This window comes from Drosophila simulans, chromosome X (genome assembly GCF_016746395.2).
Source record: "Drosophila simulans strain w501 chromosome X, Prin_Dsim_3.1, whole genome shotgun sequence".
Classification (NCBI taxonomy): Eukaryota; Metazoa; Arthropoda; class Insecta; order Diptera; family Drosophilidae; genus Drosophila; species Drosophila simulans.
This window is the reverse complement of record NC_052525.2, coordinates 6781800-6802683: the sequence shown is the minus strand read 5'-3', so window position 1 is coordinate 6802683 and position 20884 is coordinate 6781800. Positions and strand designations below refer to the sequence as shown.

The following is a 20884-nucleotide window of genomic DNA, read 5'->3' as shown; positions in this document are numbered from 1 at the left end:
ATGGGTGTGGAAAAGGAGATTCCGATTCCCAGCTCTGAATTTAGGACTTTGGCTTTGGTTTTTGGTGGTGACGGTGGCGGCGGTGGTGGTGGTGGTGGTGGATTGATTGTGTGCATGACCATAAATTCCAGTAGCTCTGCAATTAATTCGACTGCTTTTTGCCACACATACACATAGTAAAGTATCTGCGGTTGTCATGGCTTATCTGGCCCAGAAATTAGCAACACCAGTGCATATATAGAACACAGCCAGCATAGAAACTTAAGCGCCCCGAAGGCAGTTAAACTTTTGTTTTCGATTCCATCGACAGGACTTGATTGACCAGAAAGGTTTTGTGGTGGCGTGGGGAAATATAGAAGAAATATGGAGCGAAAAAAACGCAAGGGGACTCTTTGTCGCCGCAGGACACTCGGGGGAAATTGAAATCGAAAATGCACAAGTTTTCGGTCAAGCTAAACTTTTTCTTTTTTTGTTTTATTTGGCATCCCTTCACCAACTATAATCACACAAGTATTACTCTTGTTTTTATACCGTATCAGAAACTATAATCAGAACACTAATAATATTTTTTATATCGCACATTTTCCCTATTTTTTGTCCATCCAATTGGGATGGCTGACTTTAATCGAAGACATCATCCTCAATTACAGGACATCTCCGCCCCATTCCACACCCACGGTTGTCAATTAGGAAATAGATCTATGAATTATTGACTCCCTGTCGCTTTGCCACTTGTTTTCTATATATGTTTTTTATGTCCATTCCGGGGGCAGTTCGAACAATTTGCGGTTTGCCCGGGTCCAAACAACAATAACTAATGCGCCCTAAGCGGGGATATTTTGCCCGCCCTTCCAATTGTCCTGCCAGGAGCTACGCTTTTTTATCAATTGATTGTCCTGCGACGAGGACTAGGGCGAGGGTGATATGTACACACATGTGAACACACGATGTAGCCTCTAATTTCTGCTGATTGCCTGGGTGGGCTACGCTCAATTTTCGCTTTTATTTTTTGTTCATATATGCTATTTTCCTTCCCAAAAAAAATATGTTTTTCTCTCCACCCTCCGACCTGTTTGACCTTTTTTTTTGGCCGGGCATTTTCCGGCTGATTATTAGTGTTTTATTTATTGATTGGCCGGCATGCCATTGGCCAGGCCCAAAAAAGAAACGGGGAACAGGTAAGTGCAAAGGTGAGCTGCTCTTTTACCTGCTGTCTCGCGGCAAAGGGGGCGTGGTCGAGCAAAAGAAATGGCCGGGGGCGTTGCCCGATGATATTTGCCTAAGCGATTAGATTAGATGTTTGCTCACAGATTAGCAAAGACAGCAGACACAGACTGCAACTTACGGTTATTTATGAAAAGGAAAACTTATTGACAGCGTGCACAATATTGCGCCAGCTGAAGAGGGTTAATAATGCTTAGGAGCCAGGGGGCTGAACCAAAAAAAAGAGAGAACAGGAGAAAAAGGTGAAAGGGTGTGAAGCTGTCAAATGTGTCAGTCCGCCTGACAAGTGTCAACAGAGTCCTTGCCAAATAGATTTCATAAAAGTGCCAGCTTACCGAGACCGTAAAGTCATAAATTGCATTAACCCTTTCGGGCAGTGACCAAATCGAATGCGATTTAAGCAGATCAAATAGTCAATATATACTATATGGGTAGACAAAGGACTGGATTATTCTATTAATATTTGATATTTTATTTTCATAAACGAAGTTTTGAAGATGGACTACTCTCCTACCCAATTACCGAGTAATTTGCTATGCATTTCCGATCTCCAGATAAAGTGCCACATTTTTGCTGGCTGCGGGAATCAGAATTTATTAGCTGGTGTGATGTCATTGGCATCTTTTACCCTCTTGCATATATGCGTAATTAATTCAGACGTTTTCTCCCCGCAGTAACAGAAGGAAAAAAGCCGAAGAAAATAAATTGAAGTGCGTCGATTTGTTAACCGCGCAGCTTAAGTCAAATATTTACGAGCTGCGACTTTGGCCTAAAGCACTCCTGGCCATTTAATGCAAGCCTGCGGCCATTAATATCCCCCCAGACAATAGTATATATTTATATATAGGATGTATCTCTAGGGGTAAGCCAAGTAGGACAATTAAGAATTAACATATTAATAGAAGTTTTGCGCAAATTATCAGGACAAGAAAATATGAAATTCGTTCGGCTCCTTGTATTTTTGTTATTTATAACGTTCTCGTGTTATTGACTGCCCAGGGATGGGGGCGTGGCAGGGCGAAAACAATACGTTGATTGTGCTAATTTATGCCCCCATCCTGGCAGAAACACACACATGTGCAGGGCCAAGGAGTCGCGAAGGATTCGAAGGATTCGGTTTTATGGCCCAAAGGTTATGGGTGGCTGCTCTATCTGTGGGGATGCCATAAAAACCAGGCAGAGAGCGCCACACGGTCGTCCTCGTCGGCTGTTTTTAGGTGCTCGCTTTGGCAGGACGCAGGACGAAGGACACAGGACCCCGATGAAAAATGGCGTCAGCCACGAAAAACTGGACCAACTATCTGTGGGCAAAATGGTGGAAAACGGCGAAACTTGTGCCACTTTAAGCAATCACAGTTGTTATTAATATTAAAGTAGAAAATTGGGTAAGGAAAAAGACAGTATGTATAAATATATTCGTTTTCAATCACTTTTCCTTCAACGCTGCAAAATCGAAAACTAAAGACAGCTGAATGGTTATCCAGTTATAATGACTCCAAGTGCTCCACTTCGTTGACGGGTTGTTAAATAAAAAACAGAGTAGAAATAATAATAACGAACGCCCCGAAAATGCTGAGTAAATATTTAAAGACAACGCTCTTTTTTTTTGTTATTTCGACTTGTTGTATTGTTTTTTGGCCAACTCATTTAAAAGTTTAACAACAAAAAAGGGTTAAACAAATTCAAAATTCTGTGGCAGGCGATAACAGTCGGCGTGGGCGTAGTAGTAGTAAGTATATATATAAATATGTAAGTGTTGTGTCCAACAGGCGGTTGAATTTTATTTTTTTTTTTTTTGGCTGACAGTGACAAAGCGACGTCAGCAGCTGAAAAACTGAAAATCAACTGGAGTCAAGCGGCCCCCGACTTAATTTGTTTAAACAAATTATGTGTGGATAACATAGCGATACGGATACGTGGAAAGGTGTTTAGCAGCTGAAACTATAACAAACAGAGCGCGGTATGTCGTACACATGCACATAGTGTTTTATATTATATACATATATTGTACCGCCTGGAATTACAATGATTTCGGTTGTGCGGGGGCGCAACAATACGAGTATCGAAGCCCCGAAGCCTTATCACACCGGTCGCCTTCGCAAAGTGTTTTAGCATACAAAATTTGGTTTTATTTGCCTACTGTCCCCCAATAGAGCTCGTTTCATGGTGGCTCGGGGGGTTCACGGGGTTTTGGGAAAAAAAAAAACGAGGAGAAGAAGCGGTTAGCCAAAAGCTAGCGCTGACTGCTGATAACACCCGCATATGGCGGCAAGGTAAGCGACTGGATATCTGGACAAACAAATGAGCAAACAAATGGAACCCCGACCGTAAAACCGGAGACCGGAGACCGCAGACCCGTAGACGGACGGACGGACAAGCGGACGGTACGAGCCCACAGTTACCCCGCCAGGTTGAGTGAATGAGCCATATGCAAATATGGTCGCGGCCTGGAATCGGGCATTAACATATAGTCCACGTGTGCGTCTGTCTGTGTGTTAAAGCTGGACACACATGGCGACTGATAAGCCAAAGGAAATGGGCACAAGGTATGGGCGCACAACAACCACACTAAATAATAAAAGAGCATTCAACCGAAAGTGCAATACAAATACATAGCAATTAATGTTTAAATGTAGCCAGGTGAAAACTTAAATGTATGATAGTAAATACGTTTAAATTTAAACAGTTCCCCGTGTTTTTGCTTCGAACTTTTTTATTTAAGGAAACTAAAGCCTAGTTAATGCCAAACATAACAAACTAGATAAGGTATAGGTGTATATTATAAATATAGTCAATTTCCTTTCAACTATTCCAGGATTGAGCAGATTATCTAGTTTTATTCTAAGTATCTTGCTAAGAAGCGATTAAGTGCAACTGTACTTCCGGTTAGCTGCAATCCAATTGGTCTTTTGAAGTCGCGCGCTGTTTGAACATCCGTTTGTAATCGAAATGTAAGTTTGAGGTGGACCGATGGCAAAAGAAGACCCGCTCTATTTGCTTAGAGCCAATGAAATGTTCCCATTGTTGCTCTCTGCTCACTTCTTTTGATAAGACATATGTGGCTTGTAAGTTTTACTTTTCATTTTCAGGTCGTTGTTTTTACCCTGCTCTGTTTTTTTCTTTTTTTTTTTTTTTCGTTTTTTGTCGCTAAAATATTTGTATTTGTATTGTGAGCAAGGTGCAGAGAGGCGATATAGAGAAGTTTGTTTTATTTCCCGAAAGTCAACGACAGTCACGACGGACATATGTAAATATAGCTGCGCGATCCATATAGGTAGGTAAGTAGGTTGCCCCCTCTATACCCACTATACCGCTGGGTGTGTGCTGGTGTGGGTGCGGGCGTTGGCTTATTGTTGTTCTGGTTGTTCTTCCCAGTACAACGCCCTTATCAAAAATTGTCCGCACATTTGCCTGTTTTTTTTTGTTGTTTTTTGTATCTATTTGGGGGACAACATAGAGCGACAACGGCGAATGATTAAAGAGACACCCATGAACACCATGGTAAAAAGAAGTACCGCAGCAGAACTGAACAGAACAGGAAGAGCTGTTATAGGAATTTCTGGGAAGTTCCAAGAAATGCTGCGGTTATCTCCGTCCAAGATACACGCCTCTGGGCAATTGCTTATTGGGAAATGTTTTGGGTGCTCTTGATTATGATATAACAACAATTTTAGGGTTTGGTCACTCAAGGCATACCACATATTAAACTAAGGAGCTTTTTTTGCTTTTAATTTTGAACTTACGGCTCAGCGAACGGAATCCATGATCCTCACTGATCGACAGCATTTTGTTGTACATCTTGATTTTTGTATAAAAAAAAAATATTGTGGTGTCTTGTGTTTTGTTTTTTCTTGTTTTGTTTTACGTTTTAAACTTTTAACACATCACAAGTTATTGTTGTTTTTGTCGTTTTTAGATTAAAAAAAATAGTTTTTGCATTTAAAAAAAAAAGTGAAAGGCACAAAAAGATTGTAGTGACAGACACACACGATCGTAGGTAATCCAATTGTCCTGCGTGTGGTTGTCCTATAATGTTTGTTTTTTCTTGTGTTTTTCTTATATTTGAGCACTTTCACAAGACACGAAGCGGTAACAGTAACGGTAACGGCTGGGTATCGGTTGCGTATCGGTTAAACCGTTTCGAGTGATTGTGGGGAATGCGAGGTAATGTTTGGTAAATCGACGTGTTTGTCGGCCGAAGGATCTAAATCTGATTTGAGGTCGTGAGCAGTGTGTTGTTGACCCCTCGGAGGCTTCACGTGGACTGACAACTAGTTGGCTTCCTGGGACGCTCGAGGGTCGACGGTCGTCGAACGTTCAATCCTGCCGCTGAGGCTGTGCCGTCGCCGTCGACGTCGGCAGAGACAGCGTTTTTTACTCACACACAGCGCACACACACCGCTCTTCATTCCCTTTGACCCTCGAGGGTCGGGGCTAAAAAAAACCATATAGGAAAAAAACGTGTGTAGTCACCACTACACACACACACGCGCGTGCAGGGGTTGCTGGCCCGTCTCCCTCTCTCACTCTTGCCCTCTGTACCTCTCCCTCGCACATGTTCGAGTTGCGAGTGGACCAAAGGCGAAATATATGGGAAATAGGGGGATGAATTCATCTCTGGACGACTGTCCGTTGCTGCCAGCGTCTACGCCGACCGAGGCAGCGACGGCGACTACGACTGCTCCCCCGTAACCCCCCCTCTATAGGAAAAATCTGTCTACTCACATGGATAAAGGAAAACTATCGACTGTCCGCCGCTAATCGCTGCCCAAATTGAGCTGTTACGCACAGCAGAGGGTTAAAACGCCGGCGAAGGAGTGTAACTATAACTATGTCATGAGCATAAGGATTGGAGCGGGGGGGAAGCAGCAGGAGGTGTGTTGATAGAGCGAACGGGTTGTCGGGCAGCGAACAACTGACCAATGACAGGGTCTCACTTGGGATCGTAACTAAAGCTAGGCCTAGAAAATGCCACAGTAAAATCATCATTTAAAGTTCAATTATAACAATCAACAATTTATAATAGTTGAAGAATTAACTAAACACTCTTTCAAAAACAGCAGGAACATATTTTCAAATTTATATTACTTTTCTGAAAAAGTAATTCTTTAGTCAAATTAAATGAAAAAATTCAATAAATAATCTAGGATATTATTATCCGTATTATTATTATAATAGGATATTATATAGGATATTATTATCCGTAGAGGTCATAAAAGGTTATGACAAAGATTTGGATTAGGTTTGTCATTTTGAAGTCAAGGCTAGAAATAATTTTCGTATCTCGAAAAGAAATTACTTCTTATTGGCTATACTGTTTATTGATGAAGACAATGGTCTGCTATTAAAATCAGTACGAAGTGTTTAAAATTAGTTTAGTGGGCAGATAGAGTTCTGTAATATCATACTATGAAGTTGTCAGTTTTAGATAGTTTATAGTTCTTGGATATCGAGTTTAGCAGGGGATCAGATTTAGTTCGTTCATAAAGCATGGACATTGTTGTAGCAAGGGGGATGCTCGAGTTCCGTTTCAGTTAAGTGAGCTATTTATGGAGACAATGCTCCACAGATCCTGGAAACGTCGGAGTTCCTTGAACTCTCTCCTATTCCCACTCTCTTTCTCCAAATCTCGGCATCGTTTATCCCAGCATGGGATGTGCGCAGTTCTCTCTGGAGTTCAGATCGCGGAAGCTGCGCAATAAGTGTGGCGACCAGCCCCGATCTCAGAACCCCCTTCCCCCTGAATACATATATCTAATAATAGAGGGGATTCGGGGAAGGAGGTGAAGATGGAGATGGCCAGGCGGATGCGTAACATTCTCTAAGATTCTCTTCTTCTGCCTCGTTGCTTAATCCTTTCCCTTTGTCACGAGGGTAAACGAATTTTTTGTTCCTCATGTGTGTTGTTTTTTGTTTTTTTTTTTTTACTAAACCATACCACGGGCATAACGAACCCTGGTTTTTTTGCGCGCGCTTTTGATTTACCCCTCGGCAGGACTAAGACGCGGCGGCGCCTGCGCAGATGCGAGCTGCCTTGTAAAAGGATGCTGCTAATGTCCTGGAACGCTAAGAAGAAGGCAAAAAAAAAAAAACTGGTCCCTGTCCTTTGTGCGCTTTAATCAAACGCAAAGGGGCGGAGGGGAGGACATCCAGGCACAGGACATCCAGCCCGCGTCCTGTCGCCTTGCAATTATTTTTTATGCAATTTTTACCGATCGCCGCCTGCTTTCCTCAAAGTTTCCTTTTGTGTTTCTTTCGATTTCCTTTGTCCCGGGGTAGTGTGATTTTTTTCCCTACCGTTCGTTCTGTTTTGCAACCCCCTAAGGATCTGCGGAGAGTTGCGAATTCAGTGAGTCCTGCCCGAGTCCAGGTAGCCTCACTGTGTGCGTCGTGTGTGTGTAACGGCATTTTTTGTTCTATGCAAATTTTTTTCCTTCCCCGATATTAATTTTTTGTGCCCCTCGTGCGTGTCCTTATTGTTTTTTTTCTCGTCCTCCCGATTTTGGGTGTGTGTGTGCGCGCCTTGGGTTTCCTTTTTCCGTTTTTTTTTTTTTTTTTGGGTGGTGGCCAAGATTTTCCCAAGATATGAATCGCGAGGGGTGGGGTGGCGTTTGTGTCACATGTGAGGCAGGCAAAGGTTTTTTTCGCCTGATTTAGATAGAGGGTCCTGGACGAGGACAAGGACGAAGCAGCCGGCGCAGCTTCGCATTGATTACCGTCGCTTTTTTAATTCAATTCAAACAATGATAAAAAGGAAGATGGTCTTGGGTTTCGTGGGTCTCTCACCCTAAGACGGGCAATTGTCGTCTCCCCTCCTCGGATGTTGGATTTTTTACCTTTGCATTTTTTCTTACTCTTGGCTGGCATTCTTTTGGATAATTTTCCCTTGATATTCACGTTTTCCTGGACCAGCAGCTTCGGTTTAAATGAGCAAATCTCACTGGAAATGCATTCGTTTTTAACGGAAAATTTATGGCATACAGGAAGGGTGACCGGTTTTCGGGGCTTTGCTCCTTTCAGTTTTTGTCAGATTTTTCGGTTTTCTGGGTTGGCTGGTTTCTGCGTGTTGCAGATAGAAATCCTGCGGCAAGGATTGGCTTTTTTTTCTAGCAAAAAAGCGTGGAATGAATATTGAAATTTGATCGGTTCGTAACGGTTTTAGTAGCGGATCAGCTAAAAAACTTCGAAAAATGCAAAAAAAGCTAGAGAACATAAATTAAATTCAACAAAAAATATGTTTTAAAGGAAAACATGTTTGTTTTTTATTGTGCTACTACACACTTTCCTGGGAAAGTTCTTTTGCAATCAGATCTTTTCATACTTTTTTAATTTTTTATAATCTCATTTGATTTAGAATATTAAAAAAGAAATGAAAGAGTTTTAGTTTATTGGATTTCCTGAAATGAATTCGAATTCCCAGAAAACTTGCACTTTCTTGTACCCAAATCCAGTTTCTTTGATCAGTTTCGGGTGCAACCGTTCGTTATCTGTTCTTGACCCTCAACCTGCTGATGTCCTCCTTGAGAAACTCACAGGACTTCTTTGTTGTTGTGATTGGATTTGTCATCTTCACGCATCATGTTGGTCGGTCAAATCAATCAGCTACCCGGCATCTTCGTGTATATATATTTCCCAATATTTTCGACCTTTGTTTGGGAAACGGTTGAGTGGACCTGGGAGACATTTGCTAATTCTCAAAAGTAAGGTGAAACACGTCACTCTGCATAATGGACCCAAAAAAGGTGAAAGAGTGTGAGGGAGAAACTCCGAAATTATGATTACTTTTGTACCAGTGACAATTATTGTTCGAGGTGCTCCTTTCACGATCATCACGATGATGAAATGTTGTCGGCGGACGTGGACACAGGTCGCTTCGGTCCCAAAAGACCGCTCAGACCCTCACACACACACACACAGGCACACGCACACACATGGTAGATATATCTGGTAAAGCAAGGGGCATCAGATACAAAACACGCAGCGTTACAGATACAGATACGGATACACAAAGGCGCTGCCCAGATGCGAATGCCGAGATATGGAATTGCGGGGGCGAGGGACAAAGCCACTAAATAGCTGCACGTTGGACAGACTTGCATCTTGGACATGCCAAACGATTGGAGATCGAAGGAGGAGGAGGAGAAGACGGAGGTGGAGGTGGAGGAACTGGAACTTGGGGTTTCTCTGGGGAGTAGCGTCATCATTGACACGCAGATTGTGCAACTACAAAGGCGCATTTCAGGCCAACCAATGTCCAAGGTCCAGGGTGAAAATACACAGAAAAAAGGAATATGGATTCTAACATAATGAAAAAGAAGAAAATAACGAAATACAAAAACAAAATTCAACTAATTCTGGCTGGAAAATTATTAATTATTGTGAAAGGGAAACTGTATTTTCATCTATAGAGTTGCGTTATTTTCTCTCTCTGTAAACGCATACATTGAAAACTTTCTTCGCTGACGGCTTTTGTGTGGCAGGTAATGAAAATAGGAAAATAAGCTGAGCGGCGAGCGTATGACGACAATTACTCAAGTGACATCTCCATCAGCGAACGGAGATCTCTTGGTCGCCGGTGAACATGGACGTGGACGTGGACGTGCCCATCTTTTGGCCTCGACTTTTGGACCTGGTCAAAAGGGGCCTTAAACTGAATGGTTTGCAGCCGTAGGTGTTGTTGCCCCATTTCGGATTTACAGACTGAACCGCAGCCTCAATGCGGCTGTTTCCGCCGTACGTGTCTCGCATATTGAACGACTATAGCTATATATCCCACAGCCGAAAGACCGAAAGAAAGCAACGGCCAAAAGCCAAAAGAAACGAGGAATGCGGTGGCTATATGCCATGGCGAATGGTCTACGATTTCGATATTTATGGAGTAATCAGAGACTTCGATTTATGTGATGGTTCCGAATCAGCACAAGTTGGCGAGTCGGTCTTTGAGGCGAAGGAAGCCTAATGTTAACGCGCTATAAGTTTTATTATTATCATATAAAGTAAAGCATACGTATACTAAAATCTAAGATGGTAAAACAAAAAATTGCCTTAACTAACTAGAAAGTCATCTAACAATTAGATTCAAATAATCCATATACGAAAGTACAACATCTGGAAGCCTGGTGAGATCCTTTATCACATTGCCGCATCTTCTAATAGACTAATGGGCGTGTCATTGCCTACAACACCCACAAATGTCCTTTGCTCAACGAGGTGATTTATCCGCAATAAAATCGAGGACAACAGGAGTAAATGTTTTCAGAGTAAACACAGGCAACCTGGCGAGTTGGCTGACCATTTCAGGATTGTCCTAAAGGGACAATAGCGGCAGAATAACAGGACAACGCCCACAGTAGCAGTGGCACAGATGTATATACATAAAAGGATGTGACCACCAGTCAAAACAACAGGCACGCACTGAGAGTCGTAATCATAAATAAATTGCACAGGGTTAAGACCACACCGTCGACCATCATCAAACCGCAAATGCCGCCTGGCAGTAGGGGGTTAAGGGAGGAGCCAGTAGGATAATGTCACGACAAGTGGCGCCATGGAAAGGATATTCTTTGCTTTGTTAGCATTAAATAAAATCTAAGCTATGCTAGAGCGCCAATTACAAATAGGAATACTCGATTTTTAGAAAATATCGAAACTAATCACAAAATGTTACACATCCTAACGGCTCATTTAACTCATATTTTAAAATGAGAAGTCCCACGTTTTCGTTTGAAACTTTGCAATAACCCTTAAAAATCTCACCCGATTCGAAACCCACTACATCATTAATCAAATTATTTGCAACTGATAATCGACTATAGATCGAGTGCAATGCCATATCGAATTGCCTGGCCGATCTGATGCATTATTATGTCAGTCGACTATGCGGGCCCATGGCGATAGCAAAAGGGTTAAGCCGAATCGCACTCTACAAATTATCTAAGCTAATTTCGTTTTACAATTTAATTAGTTTGAATTTCCACATGTCCCGCATATGCGTGAATTTATTAGCGACGGGCTGCGCGCATGCGTCTCGTCTCGCCCCCTTTAATTTTGTTTGTGTCTTGGTTTTCAGTATTTTTGGGCTTGGTCGAAGGTCCGGGGTCTTATCGCCGTCTCCGGCTGGATGATTCAGTCAAGGTAAGGCCGGCAATTGGGTCAGGGAGCCACGAAAAATATAACTGGGCCTCAAAAAATAAAAAGCCAAAGAAATGTTAGCGTATGCCCATACGAACTGAGTAAAAATCAAATAAAATAACGAAACCAGACTGTTGTCATGCGTGAGTAGTGGGGCGTACTCACTTCCGGCCATTTTCTTAGCGGGTTTAACTCATATTTCACGCCTGATTGAGGTGGAAAATTTCGCCGGGAAACCTTGCTCAATGAAGTTGAGGAGTACCGTCTTTAAGCATGCTAATAAAATGGTAGGGGATATTTACAGTTAAGCTCAAAATAATAGTGATTTCATTTAGGCTATGATAATTCAGTCCAAGTCCTAGTTAACAACAATATTAAAATGATCGAAAAACTATCTTCTTGGAGTCAAATCCTTGGCCGCAGCCTTTGTATTGATGGGCGTTGCTCAACTGGCAGATATTAATCTTCGCAAACAGGAACCAAAGATTCTGGAAAATTATAAGTGGAAATAAACCATTTTTTTTTAATATCCGATCTGCTTCGAGTTTTTATTTTCCTTTCGAAAAGCAAGTGCCACTATTATTTTGAACATAGCTATTTGTTTGGCTAAAAAGAAAGAGCACTGGATTGTCTAAATTTGGCATTAATTGCTTGGAAAATGTCGCTCTGCCTGGAAAAAGGGGGCGGCGGTCGGGTGGTGGGCGGATGGAAGGGGGCGGTGGTGCTCGTGCAGTTTGCCAGTTGCAGTTCCAGGTTTCCAGCGTCTTCGCCGTCGTCTTGAGGACAATAAAAGTTCGTGAGAACTTGATGCTTATCGAACTGAACTTGCAGACAATGCCGCAGTGGGCAGCGGGATACAGTCGGGAAATTGGCCAGGAAAATCGACGGAAAATCGAGGGGGTGGGGAAAAACGGCGGAAAACGCGGGGTGCTCCTCAGCTCGAGCGCTTTGATTAGCCTGAAATGGATCAAAATCAGACACCGATGCTCGCTCCCAGAAATTCCCACAGTCGCCAAGCCAGCTGGCCCTTCTCTTCTTCTTCTTCATTTCGCCAAAAGCCGAAGAACCCTCACTGCCATTTTCCACTATTTTTGCACACCTCTCTCTACCTCTTTCACGTGACAGTCCTGCATTTGCCATATACATGCATGTCCTCCTTAATCCTTTTTCTCACGCACCAAAAAACATTCAATAAAAAGAGAGCGGGAAGGTTCTCAAGCATCCTTCGATCGATGACACGTCGCAAATATTGGACAGCCTGCAAAATGCGCACTCATTGTCCTGGCGATTTCGCTACAACTGCCCCTGTACTGAGTTCTGAATTCGGGGTCCTGATATTCTGAATTCCGATCCCGAGGTCCTTGTCCTTGTTCCCCTGCCTTTCTCTTCAGGTAGCCGCCAGCTATCATAATGATCGAGGCTACATCTGCATCCTCATCGATCGACAATGGCCACAAATCCGAATCACGATCAATTCAATTACCAACTCCCCAAGCAGGACGATTTCGCAGGATCTGCACAGGATCGCAAGAGGAGCCAAGTCACCTGCCCATCTTTCCCATGACAAATAATGCCAGCGTTTCGGGTTCTATTTTTGCAACTTTTCCGCTATTCGCGGACCGTGCGCACTGAAAATAAAACTGAATTTTTAATTGATTTTTGATCAGCTTGAAGCATTACTTCAGTTTTTGAAGATACGTTCAATGCTTTTAGAAAACTGGCTTTCATTGTTTGATGATCAAACTTTGCATTAAGTACTTCTTGGATTTATTGGAATTTTATATAATTTCTTAATGGAATAGCATACACATTTTCTTTCCATGTAGCAGCTAATCAAGTGGCAGCATAGCTGCGCGAAGGACATTGTCCCAGGATCTTTTCGCATTTTCCACCGGCGCTGCTTTGTCTGCGCCGTTTTCTGCTGAAACATGAAGCGGCCAACAAGTGTTTTGGGCCTCAGGATGCAGGACACAGGAACCCAGAATTCCGAATCCAGCGTTCAGAAGTGAATACCCCGACCCCTGGACTCCAGACACAGGACTCCTGCATATGCGCTTAGTGTAATGGGATAAGCCTAAGGCCCGCTCTGTATTTTGTTCAATTTCCCTTCCCTTTCCGTCTTGCAAGTGCGCGATAATGAAATTTTATACTTGTTCCTGCCACTGGGCATTTCGATGGTACTTTGCTGGGAAATTGTGGGAAAATCTTTGTTAATCCCCGCCTGATGAATTGTTCGATCGATTGCAGGTGCAGCCCCATTGTTCGATCGCAAAACGAGATCGGTGCGCTGGTGTGAGGGCTAAGCTGGGGTTTCTGGTCTCGATTTGCACAATTGCACAACCATCGAGGATCTCAGACGGCGCGATGGGGAAAATGAAATGGGTTTCCCTTTAAGGTAACCCACAGTGATTTCAAATGATCGAAGCTGATCGTTGGTTTTATTTTTGCTATCGGAACCAGAGCCTTTTAAAAGCATAAGCAGTAACGATCGCAAACTTATGTTTATGAACAAATAGAAATTAATAGAAATTTTTGTATTACTCCTACACTAATTCAATTGATTTCTGTTCCATAACCCGCTACTTAATTCACTGCCAATTAGCAGTACTTGCTCATTACTCACTGGTTCCTCTAACTTTCGGACTGATCATGTTCCCTGGGAACATTCGGTGGACGCACAATGTGGTGCAAGTGGTGCTGGTGGTGCCAGTGGTGTCAGTGGTGCTGCCATTACCGTTAGACTCACCTGCAAAGAGAAAATCCGAGCATAAATTATTAATTAAAATGTGACGGGGGGAGAGGGAAGTTGAAGGAGATGGCGATGGCGATGGAGAAGTACACACATACACGGCCAACAGATTCCAGAGCAAATAAATTAGTGGAGAGGTGGGAACTGCCACGTGTGTTGCACGCAAGAACCGTTCTTTCACCCACCGGCGAACAACAACTGAAACAACTGGTGACCAGTAATGACCCCTGGAGTAAAGGGCCGCCACCGATTTCATGTGAATGCCAAATGCGGAATCTTTTCACACTGCACTTGGGAAAAGACAAAAGAAGTTCGCATAACTGGAATTAAAGCAGCGCCAGCGGTAAACAGCAGCTCGTGGGTAGATAGTAGCTGGTGCTAAATGGGCCAAGAGGAGAGGGCTCCTCCTCCGCTTGAAGCCACCACCGATCCTCGCATGCAATCGAAGTGGACAACCCACTCCACAGCCAAGTCAGTCACCCCGAAAAAAACACAGAAAACAGAAGAAATAGAGGAGCTCTGGAGCCTCATCAGCGAAAGAGACAATGGTGGGAATATTCTCATATTAAGAAATCGCGCGATCTTCAGCGCCAGATGTGTCCGTGTCCGTAAGTGTGTGTTTGTATTTAGTGCAACGCCAGGTCAGTACACCACCCAACCAACCAACCAGCCAACCTACCAGCCGCCCAGCCACCCACTGCCTCCACCTCCCACTCTTGCTGCAAATAGCAGCTTCCCCGCAGCAACGGCAACAGCTACAGCAACTGCAACAGCACAGCGCAGCAGCAACTTGCAGCCACTGCAATGTTCATGGCAAATTCGCAACGTGTCGTGGTCGTGTCTTTGTTGTCATGTCCGAGAGTGTAACAAAGACCTCGGCGGAGTGCCCCGCCCACCGCTAATCCCCCCTCTAAAACGCCCCCGCCAAAGTAGCGCGAATAAACATTCAAGCGGCAGCAACAACAATAATTGCATTACACATAAAAATAAATTGTAATGAACCAAAGGAAGAGGCTGCAGAAGAAGTGGCAGCGGCAGCAACAGTGGCCAATGTGAAAATCGATGCGGAAGCAGCAGCACAGAAAGGGCACACCAGCAACTTCAAAAGCAGCAGCAGCAGCAACTGCAATACATTTACCCTAGCTACTTTGTTTTACCCTTGTTGTTGCTGCTTTCGGCTGAGGAATTTCCCCCAATTCGTCTAACTGTAATTTTGTGTCGAGCTCCTCTACCTGCTTTAAATATATTTAAATAACACGCCATCAACATGAGCAACAGCAACAGCAAAAGCAGCAGAAGCAACAGCAACATTGGGAACACAGCGGCAACAATGAGCCATATCAGCGTATTTAAGCAGGGGTATATTTGCAGGACATTCAAACAAGACTTCCAGTATAAGTCACACTAAAACTGGCAACAATATGGCGAAACCTTTGCCCCACAAAGGACCAAAACTTTGCCATTTCATAAAGTTGTCAATGCGAAGTCCTGGCCAATACAAAAGCACAATAGTCCATCGGCAGCATGCTACACATGTGCCTTTGCATATGTATTTGTTGGTTGGACAATTAATTAGCCATGATTCTCACGACCTCAAATTAAGAGAAAAGCCATAACAAATACTAAATGGAAACGGCAGCAACATTAGCAGCAGCAGATGTAGCAGCAGCAGCAGCAGCAGCAGCAACATCAAGAGCACAGCAGCAGCATTGAATCGGACAATGGACAACGGACAATGAAATGGCCCTAAGAGCTGCCTTCCGAAACTTTTTGGGGACGAGGCGCTGGTTGCGAGTTGCAAGTTGCCAGTTGCCAGTTGTGCCAGTTGCTGGCGGCAAGTTGCTGGTGGCAAGCGCCAGGCAATCGGGATTTTGGGGAATGTCAGGCGGCGTTGGTGGAGAGTTCGTTGAGAGCATGTAGCTAGATCTGATTTAAAGCGAAATTAGGAATAATGGCTATGGCCTGCACATGACAAACACACACACATATGTATATGTATGTGTACTTATACACTGGGCGAATAAACAGGGGGATCAAAGGGAGGCGTTGACAGGCAGCAAATGCGAACAAGACAGCTATTTTTTTCCGTCTTTTATTTTTCGGTGGGTACCCAGTCGAAGAGAAAAAGAAATTATCTCACGGATAATCCGAACAACACGTTCAAACTTTTTTCCACCAGCTTTTCCTCTCTTTTCATCTGCTTTTCGTTTCGTTTGCTGGCTTTTCTTCTCGGGCTGCCTCCGTTTCTCGAGCGGATTCCGCCGTGGGTGGAGAATAGGGCAACGAAGGAGGTGGGCCAGCGGGTGGGCGGTGGGCAGGTGATGGGGTCTCACCCTTTTGGGACGGCCAAAGGCATTGACAGTGTGCGGGGGCGCCTCGAAAACCCGCCTGAAACAATGGCAAACTCAACTCAAATGCACCTGACGGTCGCTCTGTCCAGGCAGCGACGTCGGCTGCGGCAGAGGCGGAGGCTGGAGCACACTGAGCGAAAATACAATTGAAAATGTAGAGCAAGAACTTAGAAAACTAATTAGCTTGAGTTTAAAGTTAAGTCGTTTGAAGTCCGTTAAGGAAATTTATCTTTTGAGGTAAATCAGAAAATAGGTAATAGCGTAGGTTCTTAATAAAATATATATTAAAAGTATATCATTTGTTCAGTGTGCATACTGGAAAGTGTTTGGATGTCAGCTTTGTGGCTCTGTGGTTGGTCGTCGCTCATTGTTGTTGCAGAAAGCCATTTCGTATTTGCTTAGTCGCGCTGAGAGAAAGGGTAACAGATTCCCACAGTCGGCGAGACAACGGTACTCGGTACTCGGCCAGCAACAACATCTCCAGTCCAAGAGCAACATCTAGCCGGCAGCAGCAGCAGCAGCAGCAGCATCAACAGCAGCGGCAGCAACAGCAACAACGAGCCGTTGACAACTCGCAGGCCATTGTGCCCATGAATGAAAAGAAGCCAGAGTGTTTCTGTTTTTGTATTTTTCTCCTGTACTTTTTTTTTGTGAGCTGATTGATGAATGTCAGCCGAAAGTGTGAGGGCAGGGCAGGTGTCATGGGAACCTGTCGGGTGGCAAGGGGGCAAGGGGGCGACCGCCGACTGAAGGTCACCCAACGTGAGAATCGAAAATGTGGCACACTCTCTCATCTTTTAGTGTTTGTGCAGCTTCTGGCCAAAAGAGCTGCACTTGAAGCCTTCAATTCCTTCAATTCGAACGGCAGCAAACAAAGGCCCAAGTGACGTGCGACCCACGAGCAACCTGCAACATGCCACGGGCAACATGCTATATGCAACATACAACGGACAGTCGGCAACAGGCAAATGGCAAATGGCAACTGGCATCTGGCGGCACACTAACGGACTTAAGAAGTCTAACCTACAAATCATAAAAATGTTCAGAGCTGAGACACCCGAAAAGGGAATAAATAAACAACTCAAATAAATTCAAATTCGCATGGATGCAAAGTTGAAAGTTGAAGTCGACACTTGAGCCGAAAGCCTTGTAACTGAAAGATACTCGTACTTGAAACGATGCGCACTCTGCTCCGCGTGATCGACCGACTGTCGAAGGGGTCTACAACTGGCGGACACGAGGACACGCGGACAAACTGTCGGACAAGCGGACAGAGCGACCTAGGTGCCAGCCATAGGGCATCCATATGGATGAGCTGTTTGTATTACGTTTGAAAGTCATGTTGCAGATACTTTTCGTACATCTGCATATCTTCGGGCACCTGCTGCCACCCGCCGACGTTGATGTTGCTGTTTCTGTTGCTGTTGCTGCAGTATTGCTGCTGTGACGTTGCTGCTGCCACAGCAACATTTCTGTTGCTGTTGCCATTGCCGTTACCATCGCTGCCGCTGTCGTCACTTGCATATCAATGTGGCCGAAAATAAAATGTGACGTCTCGAGTTGCACGATTAAGAGACTGCATCATGTGCCCAGGCACAAGTGCAGATGCAACTCGGATTCGTATTTGGATACAGATTCAGATGCATCACAGAGTCGCCCAGTGCGTCGCTTGTCGGCCTGTGACGCAATGCAAGACGGCACTGCATTGTAGAATAAACAAAGTAGCGATCGAGGGCACTGGCAAAAATTTGCCATTAATGTACAAAAAATTGTTTTCAAATAGAAAAAAAATGCATACTTTGCGCCCACATTTGTCGAAATTACAACTAAAAAAACAATAATTTCCTACTTAATTTTCCAAAGATTTGTATACGGATTTTTGGTTAACAAAAATTTCGGGATTTTATCCACTACTTTGGTAATAAAAGTCACAAGTTTGAATGCCATACCTTGTTGAATTCGTAGTTTAATTTCCTATCGAGTGGCATTCCCAGCTAAAATTTTTTAAAATTTACCATTTTTCGAAAAAAACGTGATGTAACCCCTTATAAAAAGTGAAAATTTCGAAAAAAAATTATTTTTTCAAAATTATTTAAAAAGGGTTATGGGTCATTAGATTGGGTTATCAGTTGGAAAAAACAGTATGTTTCGTATCCGTGAGTCTTATTTTTGCGAAGTTACAACTAAAAAACCCATAATAAAATCGATATTTTTGTTACAAAATGTGTCTTGATTTGTATCTTTGTCTTTAAATTTAAAAGTTCATATCTAGATTTTCATTAAAAATTATTATTATTACTTGTGACAAATATTTAAAGTGATATATTTTTTGCAGTGCCCTATAAACTGGCAGATTGCTTAGAGTAACATTGAAAGTGCAGCTTGGATGGCGTCGTGTTAGTTTAGTTTGTTGTTTCGATTTTGTCGCTGCGCTCTCTGCTGCCATGGGTCTCCACTATTTTATTTTATTTTATTTTTCGTTTTATTTTATTTTATTTTTACCCAGTGCCATTTGGTTGGGTCCAGGTCCATCCAACGGCGACGACTCTTGCCGTCTGCGGTCGTCGGCAATTGAATTCATTGAATGCCCGACCAACCGACTTGAGAGTCAACCGCAGAGGCAATAGCTACAACAGCAAAACATCAACCAATGTTGAACAGACCAAAAGCTGAGCCCTCTGGTCGTGGTTACTTTTGCAATTTGTATTAAGGATTTGCAGTTGAATGGGGCAGGGACAGCAAATAGGGACACGTCTGCGGTCTGGACGAACATAGCGCATTTAACTAAGTCCAAGGAGATGGAGGAGGAGGAGGCCTCCAAGCACCCAGTTCCCAGTTTCTTCACATTCTCCGCCTCCTTCTCGCTGTCAATCCAATTTTCGGCTGAGCATTGGCAACATTTGCATTTACACGCACTTGCCGCAAGTTGGACATGCCACAGATAGATAGACACACACACACACACACCAGCAAACCCACCCACAGGACGAACAGGACAAAGAGTTTGTGGCTCATCCTCGCCGCGGGTATCAATCGGATTTGAGCTTTGAATGCGACCAAAGGACAATGGCTAAAATGGCAGGGTGAGTGGGTTAAGTTCCACGGTCCATTGTGCACCGAAAGAGGCTTGAATTAGGGATGGCAAGGGATTTTGTATTACTCGATGTGGTTATCGATACACTAACTAAGGAAACTTTGGCTGTACCTTATTTTTACCCTTATGAAGTGAGGAATAATGTAACCTTTTCCCCATCTAGATGTCTGTAAATTAGCTGATTAAAATATTTGACTCTGCAGCAAAGTAGTAATTTATCTGGCTGAATATTTGTACTATTTGTCGACTGAGTAACTTAACAGCTTAATTGGCAAGCTATGAATAATTGAATTTTATATGGATTGGCCAGCCGCACACGCATTAAATATTAAGCCAAACCTAAGCCAAGTCAGCATAAATTATTGGCCAACAATAAGCCGCCTGAACTGAAGTGTGTGTATTTATGGGGCTTTGGATTTGGTGTTGGTTTTGTGGCCCATGAACACACACACCCACCGACAATTTGGCACATACTCGTATATATTTTGCACATTTGCGAATCTCCACACTCCGCAACCGCCAGCCGCACAAGCTTAACCCCTGACAGCCCCCATTCAGCCGGCTGACAGCTTCTCGCCCTGCATTGACACCTTCCAATAATTTTGGGGGGGAAGTTGGGGATGGCTGGGTGGGTGGTGCAGTGGGTGGCGGTGCCGTGTGTGGCTGTGTGTGTGGCATGCAGGTAGCTGCGATGCAGCTGCGATTTGTTTCACTTAGTTTTCGCCCTCGTCGCTGGAAAATTTGCGTACGGCGTCACTGGGATTTGGATTGTGTAAGACATGCACGCAACATTACCGCAACTCCCGCCCATTTCCCCGAGTTTCACTGCTTTTCCCCGCCACTTTCCAGCTGCTTGAATGTGGTGTAAGTCAGCCGATGACAAATAAAATGCACAGTGAAAAATTGGCAACAGATATTCTTGCGATAAGAAAACATATTGATACGTTATCAATAACAGAAAAAACATTTCAATTAATTTCAGTTGTTAAAATGATATTTTGCGTACTTTGAATAATTGTAGATGTTATATCTACAACCTAAAACTTCAAGTTTGTGCGTGTGTGTGAGAGGTGTACTTTCAATTTGCTGGTTGAAGTATTTTGGGGCAAGTTGAATGCCATCCGCGTTCCTCCATTCGTGGATGCAGTCCATCCATCTATCCATCCACCCAGCCATCCATCAGTCAGCCAGTCAAGGCCACTAATTAGGTGTAGTACCCTCCGCCCATTCCAACCCATCCGATACCCCTTCGCGCCCACTGGCCACAACTTTTCCGATGCTAATTAAGCGACGATGCATCAAAGTTGTTCTGGAAAATCCTGCGTTTCGCTGCAC

At 43.7% G+C, this 20884-nt stretch overlaps 1 protein-coding gene across 2 annotated transcripts in view; it reads right to left on the bottom strand.

Moving 5' to 3' along the window:
* The window catches only part of LOC6725349 (B-cell lymphoma/leukemia 11A), a 44903-nt gene that overhangs the window by 9539 nt on the left and 14480 nt on the right, over positions 1 to 20884 (bottom strand). Inside the window, exon 1 of one of the 2 annotated variants that reach the window (XM_039297028.2) lies at positions 4968 to 6210. The exons of the other annotated variant lie outside the window; for it this stretch is intronic. Within the exon in view, the coding sequence (XP_039152962.1) occupies positions 4968 to 5022 (55 nt within the window). The 5' untranslated portion in view covers positions 5023 to 6210. Of the gene's footprint in view, positions 1 to 4967; positions 6211 to 20884 lie in introns of those variants that run through there. 2 annotated transcript variants of the gene reach the window in all.